Below are 24,570 nucleotides of genomic sequence, written 5' to 3' on the forward strand. Positions count from 1 at the left end.
TCATAGAAGATTCAAAGACAGAAAATTACTTACCTTAAACATGTATATTCTCCAAAAGTATATACTCCATTCCAATTACTCTAGGTTCCGGCTTCCTAGAACTCAAGAATTTTGGAGCTACTAAACTTCGTACACCCAAGAAATGGCCAAACTCCCCCCAAAGTTAAGGTCTTGCTAATTAAGACCTTAACAAGGTCAAAAGATGCCACAGGATTCACTAGTGAACACAGACTCTAATGGTTAGGTAAATTAAGATGGAGTTGCTCAAAAGATTCTCATTCAGGCAACTTAGGTTACAGATAGGTAATCTCTAGCTCTCTAGAGAATTACCCAAATGACGCAGCTCCAGAAGGATTTCTGAGTGGGTACATAACAGCTCTGTTTCATGAGCTGGTTCCACTCAGATTTGAAGAGGTGGCTGCAGTATAGGGGTGGATTTTTCCTCTTGGACAAAAAGCAAAAGGAGTAGGAAGAAGTTGAAAGAGATGCTCATAAATTGTTGCAAAGACCTCAGCAGGGTCAACATTTATGTCAGCTGCTCTAATTACCACCAAACAGGCCTTTGGAGTGTCTGAGCTACAACATAGTGTGTGTACAATCAATTCCAGAGACTGGTCCCTAGCTCTGAACTAATTTAGCTATGACATCTATGGCCAGACAGTATCTATGACCTTCTCTCCTCATTGATAGGTTTGACCAAGATTTTAAACCATAACCAGACAGGCCAGGTATGCCTCTCACTGACAATTTATTTCAGCTGAGATTTAAAATTGTCAATGCATGGGCCCCAAGATTCAAATTTAATTGATCTGAATATGAAATCCAGCCACTATATTGACTTAACTTCTCAGGTAGTAGTAATAGGCATCCAGGGTTGAGAACCACTGACAAAAAGGTTAGGAGTTGGGTAGAACACCTAGGCCTCTTCAATATATGACTAGGGATGAAAGCTGGCATTTTGATGCTCTGAAGGATTCTGAAACTCTTCACTTGTCATTAAATGAAATGTTCAGGAATATAAGATCCAAAGATGCCATCATTACTATTGTCAAAGCCTGCCAGTATTGAAAAAGATCCTGGGTTCCCTAAACCACCTCAGTAGGAACACAAAAGGAGCACTTTCCAAGGGTGGAGACACCCAACTCTCATTCATTCCCTACTACAATCTTAATTTGGGTCAATGAAAGGAGGATCCATTGAGGTAACAGCGAAGGTGTGTCCTCACTATGTTCCAGTGAGAATTCAGGAGCGGGGGCAAGAGATGAGTGGAGGGGAGCAGTGTGGAAGGAAGAAAGAAGGGTACAGCACTGGGGCATGTCAGAGGAATTTCTGATAGTTCAAAAACTAATCACTAACTTATTGTCAGTAAAGAGAGGATTAACACTTTGGAAGTACATTTATCCCTGATGGTCAATTACACTGATAAATTCCTGTTAAGCCTTGCCTTGAAGGGCCTGAGAGAATTACTTCTTCAACGTAGAAAACTAAAAGCCTAGATTCTAGTTACAGCTCTGCCAACAATTAGTTGTATTTAAATGATTATGGGAGATTTTTCATTAGTCTCAAAGCCAAAGCATATTTTGTCAACTTTTCCAAAAACACACAGTAAAGAGATTGTCACTGGGTACATGTAGAGGGATATTTTCCAAGTGACCTTGCTGCTCTATACCACAGCTTCAGAAGAAGGGTAATATTTAATTTTACAATGTATTTTGATGTTTATATTTGGCGCTTATCAGATGTTAAAAGAATTTTCTAAAAGAACTATTCCATTTCTTCATTCTGTTTCCTGCTATAATTTTTGTAATTTATAAAATAAGAATTTAGGGCTGGATTTGATGTTGTAAATTGAACATGCCTCATCTTACAGCTAAAGAAAACAAACGACCAAATTCACATAGCTTTTTGATGACAGGAAAAAGTACTATCTAATCTTAATGCCTTCATTCTCTAGAGGTTTGTTTGATTCAAATTATCTGGTAAAAGAGGCTATCAGGGGATAAGCCCAAACACAGCGAGGAACAAACTTACGATTCTTGTTTGGCTACATGCATGCCCCTATCTCAGGATGAAGGGACAATTGGAAGATGGGAAAACAATATAAAACTATCTCCCAGATATATCTAAAGACCTCCTCTCAGAAATTATGCCAGGCTATGTTACTTCTAACATGGCTGACAATCAGAGATGGAACCATTAAGGTGGGAACTGGTATTTGGTTCTTAAAAATAATTTTGAGCTTGCCAATCTTAGGAATAAAAGATGCTTTCCCTGCTCTGCTGTCCTTCTAAAGGTACAAAGAAACAAAATATATTTATAATTAGAGAGGTATCTCAGGTAGGCAGTGAATGATGGGGCTATAATTATGGTCTACCAAGGATATTTAATTCTAAAACTCATTAGGTAACCATTACTAAACTGAGCTTCTTTCCTTAAGCGTAAAATGGATTGTAATCTTATCATTTCTCAACTGCTGAAATGAAGAACTGTGAAGGTATAGTATAGAGTTATACTGTATGGCACAAAGCAGAAAGTGCTTTGCAAAGGAAGAGAGGGTACTAAGGACTAAGGAATTTCTGAATTCCAGAAATTTTATTTTATTTTTTACTATATCATGACAAGGTATGTTTTAGAGAAAACATTTTTCCAGTATTAAGTAGGACCATATAAAAAAGAGTAGAGTGAACAAATATCAGGAAAATGTGAGGCTAAAAAGATGTAACAATTGTTTTTAACTTCAAAATTTCTCAGAGCTTTGACTATAATGTATACCATGAATCTACAAGATGGAAGGACAAGTGAGCAGCATTTTCCAAGTTTATATGACCTCACCCTTTTTACATGAACCATCTTAGTGAGCAATGTTCTACAGAGGAAAAAAACACTATTACTACCTATTCTTTCTAGATTCCTATTATTTACTTGAATACAAAACCATGAGACACTTGCTAGAAAAGGAATTTTTTAACACATAAAGATAAATGTTTGTAAACCTTTTATAGGTTGTCTATTCCAGCTTTAAATAACATGATTCCAAATCTGTTAAGGCCAGATCACTAACATATCCTCTTCCCAAAAGGCCACTATGAATACCTCATTATCAGGACAGAGAATAAACCCTTCAAGTTTTATAAAAGTCATTTGACTTCTTTGTCTCAAGTAAGGACATCTGTTACAACAGACAGAAGCTCTTCCCTCGATGGTCCAGTAACACAGTTTTCTTGTCCTCTGGGCCAGCCAGAATGAAAGGAAGACATCTGCCATGCATAATTTTATTGTTTATCTAACACTGAATCCTAAACAAAATTTTGTACCAAATACAAGATTTTGAAAATAAGAGGCAACAACCTGAAATAGAAATGGTGTAAGAAAAACATGAACACCTGAAACTAATATGTTTTATGTCAATTACACCTCAATAAAAAAATGAAAAAAGAAAGGTCATGTTCTTAAATAGTAACAGCAGCTAAAATATTGAGTGGGAAGTGGTTACAGAATTTAAGTCTAACACTGTCTATTTTTATAGTGCTTATACGAATGTTTTAAAGGATCTGGTAGAAACTGGGGCAATGGCAACAAGTCCTACAGCAGTTCTTGTCTTGCAGCTGGTAGAAGGATTATAAGGTTTGGCAATAGCTTGCATGGCACAAGATTGGTCATAGTCTTCTGCTCGAGCAGTGGGTAATAAACCTGTCTACAGATTACATCTAAGAGTTCATTTTATAACTCTTTACTAGATGATATAAACTGTGGGCATGCATTTGTAAGCTGTGGTTATGCACAATGGTTTTCGTGGTCTTAGAGCTTCCCCTCTGAGCAGTCAAATGATATTAAAATGCTCAAACTTTATAATCTCTTCTAGGGAGAGAGCAGAAAAATCTTATACAAGGCTGTGGGAGCTGTCAGCATAAGGTGGGAAGGATAAAGCTCCTTACTTGTAAGAGTGACAATCAGCAATATGACATCTATGTGCAATGCGAGTTGAAAACATTTTAAACTGAAACCACTCATAGTTTCTCCCATGGTTGTGATTATCATAAAATTCCAAAGTATTTCAAGAAATTCCTGGTGCTTCCCATCTTAAGGTAGCTTACATTTCATAGCGCCAGTGTACTGTGAAAAGTAGCTGGAACAGCCCACCAGTACCCTTACCTGATACGTTCATCCATTCCCCAACCTCTGGAGGAATAAGGTTACTTATAGGGAAACTCGGTTTTTCCAAAAGGTATACATACTAAGTCACAGCGGTAAAAAAAAAGGGGGGGTGGGGGGAAAGGGGTGGTTCTAACAGCTCTTACAAACTGGCAAGGGAACAGAAGCCCATTACTATCCCCAAACTCACCCACCTTCACACATCGTCATTGACAGAGACATCAAGAGCAACAGTGATTATATACATAAAGAACAAGTGAGGCAAAGGCAAAGCAGTGTCAAGCTGTCTGAGTGTAGGCAATGATGCTTTGATTATACCCGTACAAACTCTTCGGTCCCTTTTAGTTATCCCCAGCTCAGCCCTCAGGCCACAGAGCTTTGCTGTAGAGAACGCAGATGTGATGTAGCTGCTCCAGGACTCTTCACAGCACTGCACGTCAATACTGGGAATGGTTTCTAATCAATTTAAACTGCACACAGTACTTAAGAGAACAAGAAGTTTATTACTCCCACTCAGTGGTTCCTGGGGGCTTTGATGTTAAGTCATACATAATTCGAGAAATACCAGGAATCTTCTTAATCTCAGTGACCATCTTTAACACCACCTGTTACAAAACAAAGATTATAAATAAAAGAGCCAGGATCCACTGCATGTCCAATAGACCAAGAGGGCTTATATTTGCAATTTGAAATTTAAACGTGATCTACTGTCCTCTATGTATATGGGATGGTCTCTAATTAATTATATGTAGGGAACCTATTTCTCTCCATAGATTTAAGTGACAAACTAACTCGGTCATACTCAAAGTGCAGTCCACGAACAGGTGCCAGCCTACAAGTTATGTTTGTTACTGATCCATCGCAAGTGTTTAGTAAACATTTATAGCAATTTGGCACTGCTATGGCATCCAAACACATGATTTCATGTGTTTAAGCCAATGTTTCACAAACTATCCGTGGCTAAAACATAATTCTGAGTCTACCAAGGTGGCACATAATGCACTATAATAAGCAACCACTGACAAGTTTACAGGAGAAGAAGCTTGGTTACTTGACTGCACAGAGATTTGGCAAGTTTGAGCCAAAAAGAAAACAGACTCTAAGCCACATTTCCCAGCCCAACTATGCACTATAACCAGAACCTTGCGTTAGAGCACTGGTCCAACACATAAAGATTCACTGTGATTTTCATTTGCTATTAAGCAAATAGCTCCTTTAGAACATGTTGGTGGAGAGATATTAAGAGAGGAAGATGGTGATCAAAAATGGAATTGCCAGTGTCAGAGCATTAAGGAATTCATGGAATTCTGGCCATAATGCCATCAATTCTCATCCTTATTTCTAATAAACTCTTCTTCATTCTTAGGGTTTCCTTCTTTACTTGGAGAATATTATTTATAAAATAGAGGTTGGTTGGCAAAATCAGGTAAAATTATAGATTAGAGTTGGTTACTCTCCATAGAGTAATCAGACATCTAGAGGGAAGCAATAAATTTAAGGCCTTTTTCTACTACAGTATATTAAATAATCAATTATGTGGAGAGTTAAAAAAAAAGAGCCTATCTTATGAACAGAAAACCAACCCCAGGAATATCAACATTGTCATAGCCTATTCCAATCACCGTATTATAAAATGTTTGAGGTACTGAAAATGTAAATTAGAAAAAAATATGTAAAAGTTACCTCTACTGGGATTTCATTGCCAGGTGTTGCAGGTATACCAGTCATGAAATCACTAGTAATAAAGGTTCGAATAACCACGGATCGCTGGCATGAAGGCTGCTTCTGAAGTGGGTCTCGATCAAAATGTAATGGTGTCAAAATCACCGGCATCTGGCTGATCTTCCCAGCATATCCTAGAGAAAAGAAGTTAACATGTAGAACCAATCACCACCCATGGAAAAGCACTCTCAGTTCACTAAAATCTTGGTCATTCATGATAATTATATTCTATACTGCAAACATTGAATTAGCAAATACTGAACCACTGCCCCTAGAAGAAACAGTTAGGTTCTTGCAATATTTATTAATATTTATTGTAGATTCATTAACACCGAACTCATGGCCAACAACACTATAATTCATGCATGACCAAAGCTTATCTAAGTCACATATTTTCTCTATAAGGCACATCACAGCCTTCCTGCACTTAATAATGTGGACAGCACTATGCTGGGGGTGGGAGGAACATTTTAAACAGTGAAATCACCAAAAAAAAAGGCACAAAAATACAAAAAAGATGGCACTAAACACACTACAGAAAGGATGCTTGTTTACAGTAAGAGCTGAAACAAGAAGCAGAGTACTGTCCTGTTCGACCTTAGCTGGGGGCATGCAAGTTGGGCAACTCAAATTTCCTGCCACTCTGCACATGTCCGCAAATGACCAAAGAGTGAATTACATTTCATATAGAAGGCAATACACAGAACTAACCATGGAAATGAAAGTATCTAAAAATAAAAAGTTACATCCTACTGGAAATCATAATGCCAAGCTTCCGAATTCTAGTTAGAGCATGCAGTGATAAACAGCATAAGCAACTTACCAGACTCCCTGAGAATGTTCTGGGCCTCAAAGTCAGCTTGACGTAAAGTACTGAGCACTCCTGTTGTCAAGAAAGTGGGAGTAACATCTGTAGGAGGCTCTTTAACTGGTGGGCCAAATATATAGACAACTCTAGAAGGGGGAGGGTGAAAAATATAGAGAAATTACATTTTAGTATGAAAAGCAAGGCACATAGAGTTAACATTCTTTCCATTTACTTAGGCCCCCCTCCTACTCACTTCAAATCCTCAAATGGGTAGGTTAGGATATAAAATTATAGATGAGTCTACGTTCTGTGTATCTTCCTCAAAGTGTATTCTCTGGAATACTAGTATCTCAGAATGTGCAAAGATGTGAGTGATTACCACAATCCTCTTTTCATATAATATACTGGGTTGAAGAGTGTCCCCCAAACTTCCTACTCATCTGGAATCTCTGGGTGAAAATAGGGTCTTTGCAGATTTTATTTAATCAAGTTAAAATAAAGTCATAACTGATCAGGGTCAGAGTTAAACCAATGGGTGTCCTTCTAAGAAATTTGGAAACACAAACACAGAGAGAAAAGGGCATGTGAAGATGGAGACAGAGACTGGGGTTATACTGCCATAAGCCAAGGATTGCCAGCAAACACCCGAAACTAGGAAGAGGCAAGAAAGGACCCTCCCCTAGAGACTTCAAAGGGAACATGGTGACACCTGCTGACACCTTGATTTCAGACGTCTAGCCTCCAGAACTGTAATTTCTGTTGTTGGAAGCCTCCCAGTTTGTGGTAATTTGTTATGGGAGCCCCAGGAAATTAATACACCTAAGCCCAAAGAAACACTGAGTTGAACAAATAAGTAAGTTGTTTTGTGACAAAATTTCAGATATTGTAATATGCTAAATGCACAGGTAACCTCTAAGAAGAGACTACAGTGAAATTTCTAAACTTATTTGATCAATCTTTTTTTTCACTTTGAGGAAACACTGATCCCAAAGAGAGTTTCTCATTTTCACTTTATTAAAAATGTCACCAAAATGGACACAAAGACTTGGTATCCTACTAGTTCTTTCCAAAAATAAAAACTGTCAACTACTTTAATATTTGTTTGAAAGATATGAAGATATCTCACTGTTAATTAAAATAGGGATTGGAACACAGCTTGAGGAAATTAGAATCAAACGATTCAAGGGGAATCTTATCACTGGTTTGAAGGCTCTGTTTCACAACTTTCACCCAGAAAACGAAAGGCCATCGGGGTAGAGTTATGAGTGTCACCTAGCTCGCCCCACTCCAACTCCAGCCAGCAGCGATTGTCCCTTTTCTTTAGCCCTCTATGTCTTTAGCAAAGAAAATAAATCTCCCTTGACAATTACCATGGTGAAGTTTAATAACGTTTTCCCTTTTTTTTCTTAATATGTACTTGGAATAAAAGAGCATCAGATCAAAACCAACACGATCACCAACTATTCCATTGCCTCCTTCCAAACGTACTGTAGAAGAAAGGTTTTTGTCCCACAGAAAGTAAGGCACTAAATATAATTCCTAGAGCTCAAAAGATCCTTAGAGGAAAAAGCAGCTAGGCAAGAGAATGCCGTGGACTTATTTCTGTCTTATCTCTTACAAATAAGAGTGATCATAAAATATACAGAGATAGGTAGTCTCCCACACTGTACAGAACACTAAAATTTGGAGTAGTCCTTCTCTGTACAAAGACCCCCATCATGTAAATTATGGAAAAAAACTGGCCAAAATGGAAAATAATGTTAAAATATATTCCAATTCCTAAAAAGGAGACTGGCAAAGAAATCTAAAATTCACCAAGACACTTTGAAAGGTTTGCTAGGTTTATATTTTTAAATGTAGTTTTTTGTTATAGTTTGTTAGTCTTTTTCTTTTTTTGGGGGGAGGGAGGAAGGTCTGGTAAAGGAGAGAGAGAAACAAAGAAAAAAGAAAAGATGGGCAGGGAAACCAGAATAACAAGAGACAGAGATAAAGTTTCAGCAAAGATGAGTGCCTTTTGGCAAAAGAAAAACAGATGAAACTGTAAGAATGTTGTAAAATGAAAAATATACTACTTATATAGTGAAAACAGTGGAGTCAAACTTAAAGTGATTATTCTGTATGATCAATAATACCTTATTTAAGTATTAACATTATTCAGAAGATGAATTACCACTATTTTAACCAAAACAATTATCTCAATTACAAATTTACCATTATTTAATAATAATTCATTTTTTTTCAATGTATTAAACAGTGCCTCTGTATCTGGGGGCCTCAGGTTCGAGTAAGCCTTTTAACGAGCACATTCCCATCAGTAAAAACATGGCTTCCCTGTGACTCCCTGTCCTAAAAGCCACACCACCTGGCAGTTAGAAAACTATACCCGCCTTGCTGGTGAATACCAACTGGTAGGTTTCTAATTTCTGTGGTAAACTTGAATAAACTGAAACATCAAGTAATTCTTTTTTGTTAACTACCTAATATCCACAAAAAAAAACTAGAAAAGAGTGACTATGAAATAAGAATATTAATGAGCAATCTGGTATTAAACGAGTTGAGATTTTTGAACTATATATGGGATAATGCAAATGGTTATTACACATAGATTATAAATCAGCTGTTGATATATCCAACCTAAGAAATTAATATGCAAATTAAAGGAAAAGTGAATCTGAAAAACTAAATTCAAAATAAATTATACATATAGTTATTTTAATGACATCTGGCATACCTACTTCTTTTCTTTGATTTCTCTTGGGAGTATTATCAAATTAACCAAGTCCCTATTGGTAATTCTATAATATTTAGGTATTTTTTCAATTCTTTTGGAATAAAACATGTTACGATCAAACCAATAGCTAGTATAAGCTGCTAATTTGGAAGACATATTTTAAAATTGCATTTAGTATTTTATACTAAAATAAAAACTCTCCCTATTTTTCCTTTAAACAAATAAACAAAATTTAATATGCAAATTATTGCATTGTGCAAAAGAAATAAAACACAAGATATTATTAAATATCTGCTGAAAAAACTGTGATCCAAGTGCACACCTGTATCTACACTTGAACCTTTTGGTCCTTCAATAGTGGAAAGACCTTAAAAAACACATCCTTCCACTACACCTCACCCCCTGTGCCCACTGCAGAACGCACCTGTTAATGTTGTGACACATGCGAGGTATAAGCCTAGCCAGGAAAATAAGAGATTCCCAGTCAGGCTCATCTTTACTGGAGATTCCACAGACGTAACTATAGGAACGACAGTCCCCCTGAAAATAAAAATATAACCAATAATTGTTAATGGTTTTATAGAAATCAAAGATGGATTGGAAAACATTTCATGCATGGTGATATCATTAATAGTATTTTTTTGTATTTTTAACAAAAATTTGTTGAAATAAAAGTATGTATCGGTACTTCTCTAATTATATAAATAAATCCTATTTAAATCTCATATAAATTCTACCTAAATCAGTTCAGACATAAAGAGTCATGGAGGGAGGGAGCAATTGGGGGAATGGTTTGATGAACATTATAAATGTCTAACCAATGTACTGTATACTTGAAACTAGTTTAAATAAATTTATTTTTTAAAAAAGAAAGTGTCATGGTAATTTCAAAAATTTATTCAACAGATGCCAGAGACCCACTGAGATTTCATTCCAAATACCTGCCCAACTGAGGACAGCTAGCATGCTTAATTTGGCAGACAAGATCTGCACATGATTAGGTGAATAAAGAATTCTTAAGTTGGAGCTAATTTCAAAAACATTCACTTATTAATTTTTTTAAAAATAAGTTTAAAATTTTAATTTAAAAACAAGTAAATAAATCTAGTAATATTATTGATTCCCTTTTCCTTTGTCCGGTTTAATCCAAGTAATTTGCTTTTTAAAAAAAAAAATCAAATTAAACTAAAAAGCAATTTAAAGAGATTCATTAGGTAACTGTCCAATACCTGGTATACTAAAAAAACAAGAATTCAGACTATACGAATGCTAATTTGATAAAATCTATCAGAATTTATAATTTTAATCCAGGAAATGATCTTACAGAGCACATGAGTAACTGCTTAAAGAAATAAAACATTATTTGCTGAAATGCCTATAATAGTGAAATAATGAAAACGGTTTAAATGTCTACAGGTAGGGGAATAATTAAAGTATGATATAAGCATATACGGAAAATAAGGCAGCAGTTAAGAATAATATATTGGTGTGAGAAGATATTAAGTTTATGATGTTCAGTTAAAAAGAAAGGTGACAATGTACATTTAATTCCCTTTTATTTTCTTTTTAAAATAAATGTATCTGGAAGAATACAAACAACACAACTGGTGAGCAAGAATAGAAAAATTATTTTTAAATGCACTGCATTTTTTTCTTACAAGTATGGTTTGTTTTGGTATTTAGAAAATAAACTTTATTGCTTTACTAACCATGAATTGCAATTTCTATCTGGGCTTCCACGCCCTCCAAAGGCCTCAGAGACTAAAGTTAAGTATCTAATAACTAAAAATACTTTCATTTTGATGGCAAGAGTAGTGGAAACTGAGTAAGATTCGCTTTTAAAAAAGAAGTCACTTATCCAACAAATTTAGGAAAAAAGAGTATACTCGTTAAGTTTTAGATGAATAATCTCTAAATAAAACAGTTCATTTTTTTCCATACATAATTCTACTCTAAGAGGCCATTATAAACACATTAACCCAATAACTGGCACTCATACCATTTTGAGTTAAATTTTAACACCTTTTCTAGTTTTCATTTAACTACAAACTAAATAACAAGAAACCTTCCTCTTCCCTACCCTCCCAAGCTTTCTCCCCCAGAAACTCATGTGAGAATCACATAAAGGAGAAATTGATAAAATCTAATTATGAACAGCATTTTAAAAGTGAAAACTATATTATCCTCACATGCTTTTACAATCGGAAAGATGCAACAATAAATACAAAAAGTGTTAGCCGTACACTAACACAGCTAAAACAGAGAGGACATGTTGAAGAAACAGCACTAGTTTAAGGAATTCACAAGCTGAGAAAAAGACCTAAGTGGTGTAACATGTTCATCTGGGGGCCTTCTGCAGCTAGAGACTTGTAAAGCCACAGTATATTTCATACCAAGAAGTATAAATGTGGATATGACCACTTGGTACCAACCTATTCTTCAAGGCAGAAGCAAGCAAGCCAACCTATAGCAAACTATTCTTTGAAGTTTTACTTTTAGAGATGACAGATGTTCCAAAACTACAAAATCTCTGACTGAATATACGGTTTCTATAATATTATTCACTCCATAAACAAATAAAACACTGCCTTTTCACTTTTCTAAACTTGGTATATATACTTTCATATTTCATTTTCCCAAGTCATTTCTATTTCAATTTTAGTACAAAGAACAAACTACAGAAAGTTATGTTACAGCTCAATGATTTCACACAACTCACCTGCACACCTACAGTTTTAATTGGCAGCAAGAAGGCATTGAGTGAATGCAGACTTGTAATTTGCATCAGCTTCTCCTGATCCTCTTCTGTCGTGCAGGCTTTGACTCTTTGTAACAGCGTATGTGGCTGAGAAAACCAAAGAGAGATCGATTACTTACCGTTTCAAGAAATAAGATACTCATTCTTTTGGTATGTATCCACACTTATTGGTTTATAGCAATAAATCCTATCTGGTATTTCTCTTTGACTTGAGTGTGCTACACAGCATACCAGGATTTCACTCCTGAGAGGTAAGGCTATGAGATGTTAAATATCAGGATAAGAAATACAGATTATATGTTCATACATCTAGGCTTTAATCCTCCGTAACCAGCAAGGGACATATCTCACATGAGTCAAACTTTCTCCTTATCTCTAATAAAACTTGTTGCCATAAAGTCAATTTTGTCTGAAATTAATCCACCTACTTCCTTTTTTAGTTTATTTGTCTGGTATATGTTTTTCATTCTTTTACTTTCACTCCTTCTATACCTAGGTAAAGAAACTATAGTTAGTTTTACTTTGAAATCTAGTTTAACAATTTATGTCTTAACTAGAGATGATAGTCTTTTTAATTAATTGTGAGTTAATGACATGGTTGGATTTCATGCTACCATTTTATTCAGTAATTTCTATTTCAGTAATTTCTATTCTTATGTTTCTTTCTCCTTTCTTACCTTCTCCTGAACTAATGATTTCTCCCAACTCATTGATTTCCCCTTTACTGGTTTTGAGGTTAAACCTTCTGTTTCTCTTCTTTTAGCAGTTCCCCTGTGCTAACATGGATATTTAACATGAGACTCAATCTCTCTGAGCTCTGGCAAACAATATGAGCATCTTTAAATGCCTAACTCCAATCAATCCCCTTGTGCTTTACATGCTATTGTAGCTATATATTATTATATATTTAAAATAAACACCAAAAATTATAGATCACTATTTTATGTAGTTCATGTCTGCTTCAATTTTACCCATTTACCATTCTTTCTCCTGTCTCAGAGCTTTCTCCAAGAATCCTTTTGCTTCTCCTAAAATCAGTTCTTTAAAACAGTGGTTCTCAAGCCCAGCTGCACACTCAAATTACTTGCTATGTTCAGGTTCCAACCCAGATTAAATTTAAAAATTCTAGGGAGAAGGAACTCAAGCATAGTATACTTCAAACCCCACCCCCCACCCCCAGATGATTCTAATACACAACAAGGGTTGAGAACCACTGCATTAGTTCTTTAAATAATAGATCGATGACAGTAAATTTTGCTTATCTAAAAATGTCTTTATTTTGCCTCGGTTCTTAGAAGATAGTTATCTGTTCATTCTTGTTCACAATTATTTTCTCTTGGCACTTTGAAGTCTTTCCTTTGTAGCATAATCTTTTCTCTGCAGCTGCTTTGTCATTGGCAATCTGCAATTTTGCTAGGTGTCAAATTCTTTTCCTTTATCCTTATGGAGATGTGTTATGTTTCCTGAATCTGAGATACAGTGTCTTTAACCAATGTGGAGGAATTCAAATACTTTTGTCTATTATCTCCTTCTGGACACATGTTAATAAGTTGACTTTTTCATCCTATCTCTATTTTCTCTTTGCTGCTTTGATCAGTTTTCTGGATAATTTAACATCTGTCTTCAAGTTCATTAATTCTTTCTTTAGCTGTTTTTAATTTTCATTTCTAGAAGTCAATTTTTTTTCAAAGCTGCCCAATCATTTTGATAGTCTCTTATCATACACCTTACTCTTATTATCAATTGCTTCTATTAATATTATATACTTTATATTGTCTATCTGCTAATTCCAGAATCTGAAGTGTTTGAGAGTTTTGTTCTGCTAGTTTCCACTAGCTTTCATTCATGGTGCCTTACTTCTATATTTTGAAATTTTTACTGTAAGCTCATATTTATTGGAACTGTATCTATGGGAATTCTCTGAGGCCTGGCAAAAGATACTCCAAAGAGGATTTACATTGCTTCTTGCCTGACATCTAGAAGCACTACCGAGGTCCACTTTAAATCTCAGATTTCTTAGCTTGAGGTTTTCCAGGCCACACAGATTATTTAGATTTGATGAAATCTACAAAAGGTTTTTCAGGCCACACAGATTATTTAGATTTGATGAAATCTACAAAAGGACTGAAACACTTTTCCATTCATTTTCAAATTGGAGCTAAAATAATTTTCCTTACTGTCTTGCAAAACATATTAAGTATTTTAAAACACCCTTTCATATCTAGCATTTTTAAGGATTCAGGGTATCCAAACTGCTGTATGGCTCAAAAGAGAAGTCTGCATTTAAGTGTCTCTATAGTTTATTTTCTTCATAGTCATTGCAAAGTCTAAATTACTCTGAATTTTCAAATAATGAAACCCTAATAAATTCACTGTAAATACTGAAGTACAACAGACATCCATTTAATTCCTTGTCCTGATTAGCTGTATCTGTTGAAAGCTCCTATAATATACAAGTACAATGTAAATTATTACCTTTTTAACACTTGCAGAAAAATCAGCTACTATTTTCAAAATATTGTTGGTTTCCGGAAAGTCCTTACAAATATAAGGTTCTTCAGCACATATTACTCTGATTGCCAAGCCAGGACCTAAAGAGAACAGTAACAATGGTATTTAGTATAAATTTTATATTTAATATAAAAATGTTGCTATCCTCAAATATAAACTCCTTCTAAAAATTAAAATCCATGTGCCACTTTAAGTTTTTTTCCAGTTTTATTGAGATAATTGACACATCACCATTGCAAGTTTTATAAACTGTTTAATTTCAAAAGTAGCTATTAGTTTCATCCATCTCATTTTTACAGTGTTTCAATTCCTTTTATCAATGATTTCTATCTTGTTTTTGATAGCCCATGTATTAAGCATCACAAAATTTTCTAGTAAATACTTTTAATTCACAATATATGTGCCAATATATTTAAAATTTTTAATAAGGGAATTTTCAAACATACACAAAAGTAAAGAGGACAGTATAATAAACCATCTTATCATTGATAGCCCAGATTCAACTACCAATTTAATTTTAGGAAGAAGAGTATACTGTTTTAAAAAAAAAAAAATCAAACATACAATGCAAAAGTGTTCAATTTCAAAAAATGTGAACTGGTATTTCTATTTCACCAAATACTTGAAAAACTAAGCACACAAGATGTGCATGAATCTAAGAAAATGAATTGTTGCTTTACTATAAAAACAAAAAAGTATCCCTTGAGATGCCTGTTTAAAGTTAAAAACTTAGTTATGTCCATCAATTCCTGCTTCGTTTCTTACCTTTAGAATAAATAGCTTATTTAAGATGAGTAGTATGCCTAGTTTCATTTTTTAAGCAACAAAATCCCTTTTCCAATGAAATCTTACATAACAGAAAATCAACATAAAATAGACTCTAAAACAGTTAAGTGAATCTAGCTGAAATGTAAACTGAGAACATAGGACCACTTGGCCTCCTTCCATTACATTCATACACAATCCTTTGCCAACACATCGATTAAGAATTGAGCATCTTAAATTATTAGATGTGAAGTTTATTGACACAAATACTGGTAATCACCACATGGGTGATACTCTGTAACACTGTTTTTGGTGGTAATATGGTAGTTAAGAGTATAAGCTCTGAAGTGAGCTTTTTGAGGTTTGAGTCCTGGCTCCAAACCTAATCTGCATAACTTTTGGCAATGTACCTTCTGTCCCTGAATTTCCTCATCTGTAAAACCAAATAATAGTAGTTTCTATTGTGAGGATCAAATAAAGACAATATGTGTAAAATATTTAGCAGAATGCTTAGCACATACAAATTCCTCAAGAAATGTGAACTATTACTGTTTTTTAAATTAATTAGACCATTCTCTCAATTTATCAACTAATGATGAGAGCTAGAAACAGGTGCAAGACTTGCCCAAACTCAAGAACTCATAATAAAAACAGGTTAAAACTCTCAGTCCTAACTTTAAACGAGTATCACCTCTAATTATTTTTCTACTTGACAGCAAATGACTACTTAAACTATTTTTATTTGTTCATAAATTATTTACATAAACCTATGTGCAAAGATGTGGTTCATCCGTTCAGACAAGTCAGCCATGAGAAAGGATTTCAGAGAATCAAGTTTTAACTCTGTCTTCCATGGAATACATCATAGTTATCATAGAAAAAACATACAAATCCCAGCTCGACATTAAGAATTGTGTGGCAATGTTATTAAAATATCTCTATGTGTTGGTTTTCTTATCTGATGGCAACATTATATGCCAGACTCAGAGGAATGGTGTCATATTTAAATATAGATACAACAAGAAATGAGTAATAAAATGAAGTATATACAGTAGGTACTAAAAAGAATTTGCTCATTCCCTACCCATCCTTTCCTTTCAAGTTACATATTCTCTGAAATAAAGTATTTCAAAGTTATCTGAACTGACTTTTCTTCAACATGAAGGTCTAATGACAAATCAAACAGAATACAATTCTAATTTTACCTGGAAATGGATGTCTGGAAACTAACTCTTCCGGAAGTCCAAGTTCTCTGCCTAAAATTCTTACTTCATCTTTATGAAAATCTTTCAGAGGTTCTATCACTTTTCCCTACAGGGGGAAAAAGCCAGTTAATATAAACGAGTAACCAAATGACATGGAAAACAAAGTAACCAATTATTGGCTTTTCATGTTGATTTCTTCTTTAGATTTAAAAATCATTTTTCAAAACTTCAACTTTTAAAGTATTTCCTCCCAGGTCCTTTTAAAGAATCAGATGACTATTTTAATGATCTTATTTCTCTTTGAAACATATTTTAAATATAAACCTTTTAAGTGTAAATAAATCTGATCAAAGCTGGAGGCTGGGCTTGTGGTTGCCCTTGGTCATGGGGTCATTGTGGGCACCGAGAACGCAGCATTCATGATGAACTTAATTCATATTGTACGTGACCACATGTACTTGTCCCTATGGGATTTATCCTTGGATGTTACCTAGACAGAAAGAATGTTGAAAAGCTAACTGCCGTCCGAAACAAGAGTTTGTTATTTAAAAGGGAACTGAGACCCCATGAAGAAGTCACCAGGAAGTAAAAGCTGTGGTTGAATTACAGAATGTTCACATTTTTAAAATTATGAGAGAAATCGAAACACATTATTTAATTTGAAAAAACAAAAAATCTGATCAAACCTACTCACCATCTCTGATACAGTTCTCATTAGAATACAAGGCAATTTAAAAATATTCTAGTGTTTCAAAGTTAAAACTCTCCAAATGATACCATCAAGAATGTGAAAAGACAACCCACAGAAGGCAAACCATGTATCTTATAATGGATTTATAATCAGAATATATAAAGAACAACTTATAATTCAATAAAAGATAAATAAACCAATTGAAAAACAAGCAAAATATCTGAATTGATATTTCTCCAAAGATGTACAAATGGCCAATGAGCACATGAAAAGATGTTCAACATCATTAGCTATCAGGGAAATGCAAATCAAAACCATAATAAGATAACAATACATATCCATTAAGATGCCCCAAATAAAGAGAGACAGATAATTCACACCTATTATGATAGCTACTATCAAAACAACAGAAAATAACAAGTATTGGCAAGGTGTGGAGAAAGTGGACCCCTTGTGCATTGTTGGCGAGAAGGTACTGTGGTGTAGTCATCATGGAAACATTAAAGAAGTCCCTCGAAAAATTAAAAATAGAACTACCATATGACCCAGCAATCCTACTTCTTGGTACATATCCAAAAGAAATGAAAGCAGAGTCTCCAAGAGATATTTGGAAACCCATGTTCATAGCAGCACAGTTCACAATAGCCAAAAGGGGAAGCAACTGACAGGTCCATGACAGATAAATGGATAAACAAAATGTGTACATACATACAAAAGAACATCATACAGCTTTAAACAGGAAAGAAATCTTGTCATATGCTACAACATGGATGAACCTTAAAGACCTATGCTGAGCGATATAAGACAGTCACAAAAAGACTATAAATATTGTATGATTTCACTTATATGAGGTATCTGGAGTAGTCAAATTCATAGAAACAGAAAGCAGAATGGTGGCCATCAGGGGATGGAGAGAGGGAAAAAAGGTAGCTGCTGTTCAGTGGGTATAGAGAGTTACAGTTTTGCAAGATATAAAGTTATAGAAATCTGTTTCACAATGATGCAAATACACTTAACACTACTGAGCTGTACACACTTAAAAACAGTTAAAGGAGGGAAGGAAAGAGTTTTATGGGAAAGTTCACAAAGTTTTTACCTCTTCTCTCAACTTTCTGATAAGCTCTGTGTCGTTGTGATGCGTTTTGATGAGTTCAGCTTTGCTACTTGCAGTAAGGGATGCACTTTCGATTAGATCAGGGCGTAAAGTACCTTGGGCAAGGAAAACTTCCTCGGGTTTCAGGTTCATTTCTCCAATTACTTCATTGGCAATCTATAACCAACAAGAGTAAAACAGCCTTTTAAAAGATGAATCGTTAAAAAAGACAGCAAAATTTCATATCGACTTTCAGCTAAATTCCTCAAAGTCCTTATGTGATACTGACAATATGAAATCTACCAACTCTCAAAATAAATTCCCTTAAGAACATATGTTCTTGAAAGAACATGCTTTAACATCATTCAACAAAAATATGCACACATTCCCTTCAAGCCTAAAAACTAGTCATTGAAATATCCAAAAAACTAAAGTCGAATATAAACTGAAAATAACTATTCTTAGTTAAAATAATAAATAGCCTGACAAAAGTACACATTTTTTAAAAATATAAAACAGTTCCTACTGGTGAGCATAATAACAATATAGGGTAAAACTCTTAGCCTAAAAAAAAAAGGATCAAAATTAACAAATTTGAGTTATTTGATATAATAAGGAAAAACAAATATGAAAATTCACACCAAAAATACTACGCATTGAAGATATTAAAAAAGTACCTTAACAAAAGTATCCCCAATGATTTTTCTTTTCTCCTCAGGACTTGTAGTCATATTTAATGTTTTGCTAATTCTTTTTCGTGGGGTTCTGTCTTCATCTGATATTGGCAGAGTTGTCGTTCCATTATAGAAAGAATGAGCAGCATTTATCACTGGGGGAGAGGAGACATATGTTTTAAACTAAGAGAAGATTTTTTTAAACTCATAATAACAAGTTAAATACACAAAAAAAACCTAGATGGATCTTTTGATGTCCCATTAATTTGTCTAACTATCCCAGAACTACCAATAAACAAACCTAGATTAATAAAGTCCAAACACAGACACTCATTTAAGTGTTCCTTCGTGAATTCTGTGACATTTAATGATCCAGGCTCATGATATCATAAATTATGCTGGCTGCGTTCCCTCTATTCAGTGTTCCAACAGAGCAATAAGCAAAAGCCACAGCAAGCATGGCCCCAAGAGAACCCAAAGCAGTCGTTCTTACACAGGGACCAAAGCTCTTAGAACTGCACGTTGCGGTCTCTTTAAAAACTGACATATGTGAACATATATTTAGTGGTCCTCGAATGTCCACATTTAAGAACAAGGTACTCAAAAACTGACTAACATCTCTATTTGGTAATAGGCTGAACAACTGGTGGGCTTCACTGTAAGATGACAAAGCAGCTGCATATTTCACTGGGGGACCACCAATGAATCTATAGGTCTGTCTCTTAAGCAGTTCAGTTACTACAGAGACAATGCCTCCAGTCTCCCACCTATCAGCATGCTGGTAAGTTGAACAAAGGAAGTGTCTGGGGGAAGGGAGTCACCATTCAGATTTTTACTTAATACTACTGTTTTAAAAGTAAAATCTTACTTCCATCCTCAACTGTGCCTGGTATTGATATACCCAAGCCTAACCCTTTTCTTGTTTAGCCTCTCCAGAGGATAAATCCAGTTTCCTGATGGGCAAGGATAGCAAGCAGTCTGTTCCTGTGTTGAAGAAAAGGATCTGCTTCCCAGATTTTCAAGCAATCCACATTAAACATTTTAGGCTCATCCAGAGAACCACACCCCACAAGGAAGCCAACGCTTCCAACTCCTGAGTCTCCCCAGAAGTCTTGCTTTTTGTTGGCTTTCTCTCCTCACTCCTACCCCAAGATTTTAGAGTCCTCCCTTTTACTCTCAGTTACCAGGGACAGATGCAGGTTTTCTTGGGGCTGAAACTTTTATAATATGAAGGCCCTTTTGTAGAAAAATAATAACAAATTAGGTATTAAAAAAATCTCCAGTTAAAACTAGGATGGCTAACACAAACTTAACTATACAAAGAAATGATTACAAATCACATACACACTGGTGTACCTCATTATACTGTACTTCATAGATGTTGCATTTTTTGAAAATTTGAAGGCAAGATCCTACACCAGCAAAGAGATTACGACTCGCTTTACTGCAGTGGTCTGAGACCGAACCCACAATCTCTTTGAGGTATGCTTGTACCACTAAAACCTAACCTAAATGTATACCTACCTCAACTTTTTTTTTCTTAGCCTAATCCCAAAATGCCCACAGCCAGTCAAACACCACCCAACAGAGAGCCAGTTAGAGTGGAAAAAACAAGTGAACTTAATTAACTATAAATTATCAAAATATCTTACTTGCAAACTTCATAAAAATATATGACCATGTCAAGACACTACTAGGATCCCTCCCAGGATTTTAGAAAAGGCGTGGCTAGTGAGGGGTGGTGAAAATTTAAACTTCATTAGTTTATCAGAGATAATTCGCATTATCCGTATGCTTTCCACTTTCCAACATTTTGCTGAAACTATTAGACTGCTATCACCTCCTCTATTCTTTGTCCTTGTGGCATTACACTTGTTTTATGCCTGTACTATTACTTTAGTGACGTTTCAAAAGGAGAAAAAAATAGACTCATCTGCACTTCATGTTTAACTACAAGTCTTCATTTTACATTCAACCTTTTGGCATCGATTTCAATTAATTCAATAATATATATGGTTTGCAGCATTAAACTACTGACTTGATTTCACTATACATACTGATTATATCTAGTTATTAAAAAGTGTAAGAGCTCCGCAAATGTAAATGTAGTTAAGCGCTAGTGGTCCTAAAAAAAAAGTGCTATAGACTCTTTCTTCTCTGTATAGACCTGTTTGTAAAATAATCTCTACATCTGTACCTGTTACAGGAAGGCTTGGATATTCTCATGCATAAGTAATATTACAGGTAGGTAAAGGTAACTTAAAAAGAGAATGAATAGAAGAGAACAGAACGGTAGCTGGAAAATAATAAGTTATTGATCTATATATATATAACATTAAAAGTAATCAATAGTTTTAAAATTTATACTGGGACCCCTCCTGAACTAGAAGTAATTATAATATAAAAATAAAAAATATTTTCAACCGTGAACTTATTGGGAAAACTGTACTTGGTTAAGGAAATGTGCTCACTTAAACCATAAGGCTAGATTTGACTAAATAAGTCCTGACATGCAAATTAACTTTTCTGGGATTCATCAATACCTTTGACCTGAATTCCAAGCTTTTTGAGGGCCTCTTCTACAGACTGGCTTTCTCGTTTTCTCATAAAGCCATTATCAATGTGCACAGCAATGACCTGATCTTGGTTTAAAGCACGATTCAGCAAAGCTGTACAAACCGTCGAGTCCACCCCACCACTGAGTAAAACCTACAGGATGAAATGAAAAGAAAAATCAAATTGAGTACAATAAGCAAAAAGAAAATAAAAACTATCAGCTTAAACTGTTAACCTAAAAGCACTGTATCAAAGAAATGTATGGTAACTAAAAAAAAAGCACTCTGTAACAGTACAACTCACAAAGCATATGATCACCCATTCAGCATTGAAGGGCTATGATGAGGAAGCCAGCTCTGAGTTCTAACATTATTGACATAAATTTGTAGACTTTCAGATGTAAATTGCTTACCAAAACTTTTGATGTGCCTACTCTCTCTTTGATTTCTCGAATGCACTCAAGTTCTCTGTTCTGCACCGTAAAGGTTCCACTGCACCCAGCTATATCATAGAGGAAGTTCTTCAGTATTACTTTCCCATTTTCTGTAAGGCCAACTTCAGGGTGGAACTGTGCTCCATATAATTTTTTAGATTCATTTGCTATACCTTTATAAAGAAAATAATCACAAATTAAACTTTCATGTTGAAAAGACTCAATTAGTACCTACAATAATTCCTCACAATTTTTTCCTCTATAAATGTGAACACTGATACAAATTAGTTGGATTTTTAGCAACAGCAAAAATAAAAATAAAAACTACTGCCGTGATCTTGCTCTATGAAGGTCTTCCCTTATGTAGCAATTAATGAATTATATCACAGTGAAATAAGTTCTACAGAGTTTATTTCACAGTACCTTCACTTCTCCATCCAGATTACTTCATATGTCTTGTCTGTTTAATAAAATGATAACTCAATTTGGGTTCTTGGATAGACATGGCTTTCATATGCAATACGCAGCTACCAATTTTCTACATAACAACCTCATATATTAGACCAGTCAAAATATTCTAAGTATTTCTTTCTTGAATACTATTAACCACAAATATAACTTCACTGACTTGACTAAAAGTGTTTCTGACAATTACTGATTATCTATTAAGCAGCAGATGTTAAGCTAGATGTTTTACAAGTGCATGTATTACCCTTGTTTATGGTTCTGAGCTATCAAGAAATTTGCCTGGACTCACAGTCAAGTAGTTAAAACAGGCCTGGAAGGCTTCTAAACTCAAACTTGTTCTATTATACCAGGGAATCTCACATTTACTTTACTTGGCTTCTAGGACATACCCTCTCTTGGTTCACTTATTTCACTGTCTGCTCCTTCTGAATCTTCGTTGGTTCCTCCTCATCTTATCCATCTCTACACACAGAAAATGAAAGCTGTCCAGTACTTAGCCCTTAAATGTCTTTCTCTATACGTTGAGAGATCTCAAACTCTCATAACCTTAAATACTACCCTTGTTGGTACGCTCCCAAATTTGTGCCTTCAGCCTAGTTTTCTCCTCTTCAGTCCAGACTCATATATACTACTATCTATTCATACCTTTATTAAGGCATCTTGAATTTGGTATGCAAATGCAAATTTCTGCATTCTTTCTCATCAGGTAAATAGAAACTCCATGTTTCTGGTTGCTCAGGCTGAAAAACTTGAGAGTCAAGACTCAGTTCTACTCTCTCTTCCCCACTTCACGTGCAATACACAACAGCAAATCCTTTATCTCTCCCTTCAAAATACATCAGAATCCAATCTAACTTCCGGTTTCCAGTCTGGCATATAAAAAGCTAGAAGACATCCCTCTGTCCTAACAAGAAGTAAAAAGCTGACTATTGCCCTTGGAGAGACTGACAGGAAAATACAGAGAATCACGACTTACCAGAGCGGAAACCTCCACAGGAACCATTGCCAAAGTGGAGAAACCTGAACTGTAAACGATGAATTACTGAAGTCTCGATATGGACAAATTTGAGAGATAAAAACTCCAAAAGGACTGAGTCACTGGGGGACCCCCACATTTTGTGAATTTTATGTCCAGGAGCTCGATCAAGTTCTCACAGTGAATATTAGAGAAAAATCCCTTCATGTTTCCAGCAGGGAGACGAGAAAAGGAACCAATGTGAAATACATAGATCATAGTGTTCTTCTTAAATAGACCTTCTTCCAAGGTTTACTCATAGGAGAAACTATGTAATCAGCCTAACCTGCTAGGGTTTTAAAGGAGCCTAAGTGACCGGGGAGAAAGGATATACCCAACTCCAGCCCATTCTAGTCATCCTGTCCCATCGAACAAGGGGAAAAAAATAAGGACTTCTTTAGTCCTCAGTCCAGGTGAATAGGCTCCCTAAGAGACTGAGACCTACTCATAAGATTATAGAATACTACCCCTCACCCCCAGCATGTTACCATCACATATTAAGGCCTATTTTCAGCAATTCCTTTTACCTAGTATATCATGTCTGGCTACTAAGAAAAAAATTACAAGACATACTACAAGGCAAAACAGAATTTGAAGAGATAGAGCAAGCAATAGAATTAGACTCAGATATCACAGGGATGTTGAAATTATCGGATTCAGAATTTTAAAAAGCTATGATTAAGAAGCTAACAACTCTAATGGATAAAGTATAGAATGCAAGAACAAATGGGAAATGTAAACAGCAATAGAAATTCTAACAAGGGACCAAAAAGAAATGTTAAGATCAAAACTCTGTAATAGAATGAAGAATGCCCTTGATGGGCTTATTAGCAGAATGGACATGGATGAGAAAATAATCTCTGAGCTATAGAATATCTCAATAGAAATGGCCAAAAAATGGCCAAAAAGAGAGGGAAAAAAAAACAGAACAGAATACCCAAGAACTGTGGGATAAGTAAAAAAGATGTAAGATACATATAATGGGAAT

At 35.0% G+C, this 24,570-nt stretch overlaps 1 protein-coding gene across 3 annotated transcripts in view; it reads right to left on the bottom strand.

Moving 5' to 3' along the window:
- Positions 1–2,590: 2,590 nt before the first annotated feature.
- Positions 2,591–24,570, bottom strand: part of GMPS (guanine monophosphate synthase) — a 58,303-nt gene continuing 36,323 nt past the window's right edge. For all 3 annotated transcript variants that reach the window (XM_039858039.1, XM_039858040.1, XM_039858038.1), the window contains exons 6-16: positions 22,079–22,272; positions 21,654–21,819; positions 19,114–19,265; positions 18,440–18,613; positions 16,653–16,758; positions 14,647–14,762; positions 12,133–12,258; positions 9,838–9,953; positions 6,698–6,828; positions 5,836–6,008; positions 2,591–4,757 (exon numbers count right to left, since the gene is read on the bottom strand). In XM_039858039.1, the coding sequence (XP_039713973.1) occupies positions 4,656–4,757; positions 5,836–6,008; positions 6,698–6,828; positions 9,838–9,953; positions 12,133–12,258; positions 14,647–14,762; positions 16,653–16,758; positions 18,440–18,613; positions 19,114–19,265; positions 21,654–21,819; positions 22,079–22,272 (1,556 nt within the window). In that variant the 3' untranslated portion in view covers positions 2,591–4,655. The remainder of the gene's footprint in view (positions 4,758–5,835; positions 6,009–6,697; positions 6,829–9,837; positions 9,954–12,132; positions 12,259–14,646; positions 14,763–16,652; positions 16,759–18,439; positions 18,614–19,113; positions 19,266–21,653; positions 21,820–22,078; positions 22,273–24,570) is intronic.

Source organism: Pteropus medius, unplaced genomic scaffold (assembly GCF_902729225.1).
Source record: "Pteropus medius unplaced genomic scaffold, Ma_sr-lr_union100, whole genome shotgun sequence".
In the NCBI taxonomy this organism is placed as follows: domain Eukaryota; kingdom Metazoa; phylum Chordata; class Mammalia; order Chiroptera; family Pteropodidae; genus Pteropus; species Pteropus medius.